The following is a 7337-nucleotide window of genomic DNA, read 5'->3' as shown; positions in this document are numbered from 1 at the left end:
TATTTTTTTCTTTCGTTAAACTATTCAAGAAATTTGAAATAGGGCACAGGGGCTTGTTTAGTGGGTCAGACGAGGTTTTACTGTCAATGGCGAATCGCTATCCTATATAAAAAGTAAAACCTCGTCTGACCCACTAAACAAGCCCCTGTGAATAGGGCCTTTGAAATAATTATGAGTTTTTTTTACGAGATATCAGAGCCAAGTTCGGGATGACAATATTTTTTTTTTTAATTTTCCGGGCTTTCACAACTTCCGGTTAATCTGGAGTGATTTCCCTTTGGAAATGTTTTTTTTTTATTTTGCATTTTCTAGCTCTTTGTTACTAATACAAGCTGCATAATGTAAGCATATTGACAGTTATACACTTTAATCAAGTATTTTTGTAATGAGGATGAAGGTTAAGTCCCTTTTTCATGACTATTGATATATTCAAAATATTTAGTTTGTGCTATTAACATGATTAAAAGTCTAGCTTTTTGGGTCTAAATTTTAAAAACAACTATTTTTTGTTATCATCTCCTATTATATATGTAAGTTTGTGGTCTAGTTGTTTAGACTGATGTGTACAGTGCTGAAGGTCCTGAGGTCATTGCGGGTGTTAAAATATCAGTACAACAGAATGGTGATTTTAACCCTCTGACACACATCTCTGTCTCTGGTACCAAGACCGTACGTAGTCAAATCTAGAATGGGTGCTTCCACCTGACTTGATGTATAATCTTATTAAATTTAGATGCGGTAGCCATAAATTGCCAATTGAAGCTGGTAGATTTTTTAGTATCAATAGAGCTGAAAGAATTTGTGATCTTTGTAATAAGCAAGAACTGGGTGATGAATTTCATTATATATTTAATTGTAACTTTTTTACTCAAGAAAGACTCAAGTTTATACCTGATCATACATATAAAAACAAAAATACTGTAAGCCTGTCAAATTTAATGAATAGTCAAGATAAGTATGTACTTGTTGGGTTGGCAAAATTGTTATGTCTGTATTTAAATGATAATATATGGATATTACTCTTTCATCTGCATACACCTACTTCATATGTTTATATGGTAGTTCATACATTATTATTGTTTGTTAAATTTATTGTACTATTATGCCTCATGTGAGGCCTTTAGTGAAATAAAAAGTTTCAAGTTTCAAGGGTAATTAGGGGCTTTAGTTGGTCAAAGTTGCTCTAGAATTTGATCTGGAGATCAATCTGCGGATATCTTTTCGGTACGGTTTTCTGCCGTGCAGCCCGGTGGTACTCACAGAGTTCCTTGGCTTTCTCCACCATAATAACAGATTCTGCCCTGTGTCCAAACTTTCCCTCATGTTTGGGTGGGAATTGTCTTTGTAAATATTGTTGTAAACATGATGTTAGTGACACATCTTCATTTATCCTGATAGGGAGTGAACACAGATTCCACTGTACCTACATGTATGCAGCTCTCAAGGGGTGCTCCTTAAACCGAGGGATCTACATACATACAGTAACATTCAAACGGATCGATTCGATATCGTTTTTTCCGATTTCCAAGTTTTTCAGAGCCACACCAAGTACCGCAGATTTCACTCCCTAATTCCTCAAAAAATTCTCTCCCAACTCCGCGTGGCTGTTAATTGGTTTATTGCCCATCGGATGTCATAAAAATTAACGACGTGTGACAACATAATTGGATTAGCCAGATAATTTACCTATGTACATTTAATCGATCTTGATTGCACAGGTTTATTAAATAGCTAAAGAAGATGTGTTCTCGTTTATTCGGAAAAGAATTATATATTAGATTCTGGTTAATCAATTGTAAAAGGACCTTGTGGAGCCTCAATACAAACGCACAAAAATGTCGTTCTGCAACTTTTAAACCTGAATGAATTTTCCCATGGTCGTCCAGAAAAGTCTCCTGAGTTTACTGGTAGGTGATTATTATTTCCTGCCCTTTAAAAATCTTGTGTTGTAGATACATGTAAAATCAATGTTAACTATTTTTATACGACCGCAAAAATTGAAAATTTTTTGGTCGTATATTGGTATCATGTTGGCGTCGTCTGAAGACATTTGGTTTTCACACTCTAACGAATTTGGGGCCAAAAGGGTCCAAAATTAAACTTTGTTTGATTTCATCAAAAAATGAATTTTTGGGGTTCTTTGATATGCCAAATCTAACCATGTATTCAGACTCTTAATTTTTGGTCCTGTTTTCAAATTGGTCTACATTAAGGTCCAAAAGGTCCAAAATTAAACTTAGCTTGATTTCTTGGGGTTCTTTGATATGCTGAATCTAAACATGCATGTACTTAGATTTTTGATCATGGGCCCAGTTTTCAAGTTGGTCCAATTCGGGGTCCACAATTGTTATATTAAGTATTGTGCAATAGCAAGAAATTTTCAATTGCACAGTATTCTGCAATAGCAAGAAATCTACAATTGCACAGTATTGTGCAATAGCAAGAAATTTTCAATTGCACAGTATTGCACAATAGTAAGAAATCTTCAATTGCACAATTGCACAATAGTAAGAAATCTTCAATTGCACAATTGCACAATACTACAATTGCACAGTATTGTGCAATAGCAAGAAATCTTCAACTGCACAGTATTGCGCAATAGCAAGAAATATCTAATTGCACAATATTGCGCAATGGCAAGAAATTTTCAATTGCACAGTTTTTATGAAATATTCTTTGAAATTTGTCCAGAATAGTAGTTGAATCATCTTAGATCATTGTTTTATACAATATACAATGTATATTCACTTTTACTACCAACTAATAAATTAAAACAATCTTCATCATTTAGTGATTACAAGCACTTTTTTACATTTTAATATTTTATGATGTATTTAAATGAGTAGTTATTGTTGCAAACTTTATTAGAAATTTGAATTGGGATCAACTTTGGAATAAGGGAAACGGGGATGTGAAACAAAAATTGAGGGGGGGGGGGGGGGTCAATTTTTCTCATTTCAGATTTCATAAATATAAAGAAAATTTCTTCAAACATTTTTTTGAGAGGATTAATATTCAACAGCATAGTGAATTGCTCAAAGGCAAAAAATTTTTTTTTTAAGTTCATTAGACCACATTCATTCTGTGTCAGAAACCTATGCTGTGTCAACTATTTAATCACAATCCAAATTTAGAGCTGAATCCAGCTTGAATGTTGTGTCCATACTTGCCCCAACCGTTCAGGGTTCAACCTCTGCGGTCGTATAAAGCTACGCCCTGCGGAGCATCTGGTTAGCATTTAACATTGTTAAGTAAGTCAAGTTCTAGTTCAACCCAAACTGTTGATAACTGACATGTGTATCGTGGAATTGTCTTCGCACCGTAAATAATTTTTTATGAATCTTTTAATGTCACTGTTTAAAATACACTAATTTACAATCATTGTGCGAATATAAATATTATACAAAGACGAATTAATGCAGCTCTGGAAGTTTTCCTGTTGAAACTAAATAACACGCAAGTGCACTTGATTACTAACATTTGTACTAACATGACTAAATAACACGCAAGTGCACTTGATTACTAACATTTGTAGTAACATGACTAAATAACACGCAAGTGCACTTGATTACTAACATTTGTACTAACTTGACTAAATAACATGCAAGTTCACTTGATTACTAACATTTGTACTAACATGACTAAATAACACACAAGTGAACTTGATTACTAACATTTGTACTAACATGACTTAATTACTAACATTTGTACTAACATGACTAAATAACACGCAAGTGAACTTGATTACTAACATTTGTACTAACATGACTTAATAACACGCAAGTGCACTTGATTACTAACATTTGTACTAACTTGACTAAATAACACGCAAGTGCACTGGATTACTAAAATTTGTACTAACATGACTAAATAACACACAAGTGCACTTAATTACTAACATTTGTACTAACATGACTAAATAACACACAAGGGCAATATACATTTATATTAAGGTCATTGAATTCATTTATATACATGTAAGTGCATACTTATATCCAGGGATTGAGTAAAAATTGCTAGAATCATCATTCAAGACTCTTCAGTAGCATATTAATCATCATTCAAGACTCTTCGGTAGTGTATTAATTTCCAATCCAATAACTATAAAGATGAGGAGCAGCAATAGTCTAAATAATTATTCAGTGATTTGTTTCAATGGTCTCTTTATGACCTGTACATCCAATCAATTGCTCTTGCTTTCCAACAAGCTTACACATATACATGATATACGCCCTTAGTTTAAGGTATATACATGTATTGTTTTCTTGTTTGAAAGTTGTTATTTTATCTCCTAAATGTACTGTAGAGATTGTTGTTAAAACATGTAAAAGAAAAAACTGTAAAGACAGTTATTATATTTCTTTAGTAAACACGTTAAAAGATTGTAGCTGTAGTAATGTAACTATACCATTGTGTATACTGGAAGATATTAGTTTTTTTTTTTTCACAGTAGATGTTATAACACCCTGAATAGTAACAAACTGTATGTTCAAATCAATATACAATAGATTTGATTGTCACATTTGGTGAGTTAATGAAGAAACAAATGAATATTTTATGACATTCTCTAATGATTACGTTTGAAGATTAATTTCAAACAATTTACCTGGGAATTGCTGACATTAGGAAGGATATTTAATGGAATGAAAAAAAATACATGTAGTTCAGCGAATAATAATGATTTATAATCTGCAAAATAAATATTTATGATATACGTAGACCTTTTAAATTGCTCAGACACATGATAAAGGTAAGGTGCTTAAAATTTACAAAATCATTAATAAATCATTGTCAAAAAATCTATTTTGAATTCATTATGTTTGATTACTTATATTTAATTGTACATAAATATATATGTATATTAAAAGTTTCAATTCTTCTTACTTTGCTTAAAATAAACTGATTATTTATATGAAGCTGAGGTATCTATGATCCCTAAATTCACTTCACTTTAGTTACATCTATATATCATGTATATGTATATAGTGATGCAAGAATTCTATTTAAAAGAAAAAAAATATTATTCACTCAGTTCCTACAGATTATATGTTAGACCTGTCTTCTTTAATTATATTATAAATGTTACTTTTAATGACTTTATCTTGAAAAAATGTCTTATTCAATGATTTTTTTTTCAGAAATAAACAGAAAAGATGGCAACAGAAATGGAAATTGACGATTCCCTCTACAGGTATGGATAATTTCTTCTGTAGGACATGATTAATTTTATTTATTTGTTGAGGATATGTAAGGTAATGGAAATACAATTGTAGTGAAATAGACAGGTTATGGAAATGGTTGTAGTGAAATAGACAGGTTATGGAAATGGTTGTAGTGAAATAGACAGGTTATGGAAATGGTTGATAGATTATTGTTTAGTAACCGATAATTCCTGATGCCAAATTGATCATGCATGTTCAGGACAAGAGTAAATTTGAAAAATAACAGATTGATTTTTAGAAAAAAGTGACCTGGGATGAAGGATGGGTAATTAAAACTGCCATCATAAAAAGGAGAAATTGTAATTGCAACAGACCATCTAGAGATGCTGCAAGTGTTTACTTAATTACCAAGAGTAATACACACTCCCTAGAATAGATTATCGACTTATTTACACCTTTTGTGTGCAAATATGTCCGCCATTACTTAAAATCACACACGTACCTGTAAACTTTGACATCATAATTCAAAACATTTGACGTCACAATTTAAAAGTGATGGTTGCTTGACATCAGAAGGTTATTCAGAGCAGATCTAAGGTCAACAAAATACAGCTAAATACCAAAAGTGTAAATACATTTATTCTATGGTTCTTGTCATGCCAGGAATAAAATTTATATGATTCAGATAAGATAAGAAATATATATATATAGATAATAGACATTTGTTCTGAATTATAAAAAAATAAAAAAAATAATAAAGAAAGTGGTTCTGAAATATTTTTTACATTAAATCTCTGAAATTTCTAAGAATTGCTAAGAATTATTATATTTGAATACCATATATATATTGATGATATTCAATACAATTTTCAGTCGTCAGAGATATGTTCTGGGTGACCATGCTATGAAGAAGATGGCTTCTTCATCAGTCCTAGTCTATGGAATGGGTGGAGTAGGAATAGAAATTGGTAAGATGTCTTTGTAAATTTAGCTAGTCAAACTAGGGCTTTCACATTGTCATCAAATTTATATCTCTGTATCAGAGAATTATACATCAACATGATTAGATTAATTAATAATATTCAAACCTTACTGGTATATTTACCTTAACAATGTCATAAATTTTCATTGACAGTCTTTGTTGATAAAATTATTGTATTGTAATTATAACATTTAAAAGATATTAAAAATAATATATTTATATCTATATCAAATTAATTACTGATATTAAAATTTTTATTTATGAAATTGTATATTTCAGCTAAGAATATTGTTCTAGCAGGAGTTAAGGTGAGTTGATTTTTTGTTCAATCGTTTCATCCATATAATTATATAAAAGAAAGTTCTTTTACTTCTTTAAAATTATTTTTATAACTTACATCCACCTTCAGACATCTTATTTCATGATTAATATTATTATTATAATATATAAGTATGCACAAATTCAATCAAGGAAGGAAATGAAACGATTGATAACAAGAACAAGATGGGTATACACATTGAGACAGAAAATCAAAATAACAATAAAGACACCTAGAGAGCAACATAAACTGTAAATTCAGAATTGCATGAATTTATTGTAGTCTTCAACAATAGGTATAATTTGTTTATAGCAGCACATATTTGTACTAGTAGATTATATATATATGATTAGGTTGCTTATCTTTCTTAAATGTAAAAAAAAATTGTAATACAAAGCCATTTTATTGCAAAGCTTTGATAGTTTTATTTGTGAATTTGAATTTCTGTTTCTATATACTACAGGCTCTGACTGTTCAGGATGGAAATGTCAGTACTATACAGGATTTGGGGACACAGTTTTTCTTAAGGGAGGATGATGTAAAACAACAAAGAAATAGGTAATAAAAAAATATATATACAGTTAACTCTCGTTGTCTCGAACTCGGTTGACTCGAAATTTCGGATGAGTCGAAGTTTTCACATGGTCCCGAACTTTATTCCATACAAAAGTATGTAATTCGACTCCTGATGAGTCGAAATTGGATGAGTCGAAATTTCGGTTGAGTCGAACTAAATTTACGGTCCCAAGGTTAACAAAAGCATTCAAAATTCATTTTTTATCTCGAACTAATACACATATGTCAAAACATGACCTCCGGGATTTAAATGGATTGAATAGTTAATCTGACAATACACGTGTAATTAAATTTGTGG

General features: G+C 30.9%; 1 protein-coding gene across 5 annotated transcripts in view; it reads left to right on the top strand.

Annotated features, from left to right (window-relative positions):
• The first annotated feature begins 247 nt into the window (after positions 1-247).
• The window catches only part of LOC143071357 (ubiquitin-like modifier-activating enzyme 6), a 57605-nt gene continuing 50515 nt past the window's right edge, over positions 248-7337 (top strand). For all 5 annotated transcript variants that reach the window (XM_076245603.1, XM_076245602.1, XM_076245606.1 and 2 more), the window contains exons 1-5: positions 248-341; positions 5139-5191; positions 6036-6130; positions 6424-6452; positions 6927-7021. In XM_076245603.1, coding sequence (XP_076101718.1) covers positions 5154-5191; positions 6036-6130; positions 6424-6452; positions 6927-7021 — 257 coding nt within the window. In that variant the 5' untranslated portion in view covers positions 248-341; positions 5139-5153. The remainder of the gene's footprint in view (positions 342-5138; positions 5192-6035; positions 6131-6423; positions 6453-6926; positions 7022-7337) is intronic.

The sequence above is a fragment of the Mytilus galloprovincialis genome, chromosome 4 (genome assembly GCF_965363235.1).
Source record: "Mytilus galloprovincialis chromosome 4, xbMytGall1.hap1.1, whole genome shotgun sequence".
Lineage (NCBI taxonomy): Eukaryota > Metazoa > Mollusca > Bivalvia > Mytilida > Mytilidae > Mytilus > Mytilus galloprovincialis.
This window is presented reverse-complemented; position numbering and strand designations above follow the sequence as displayed.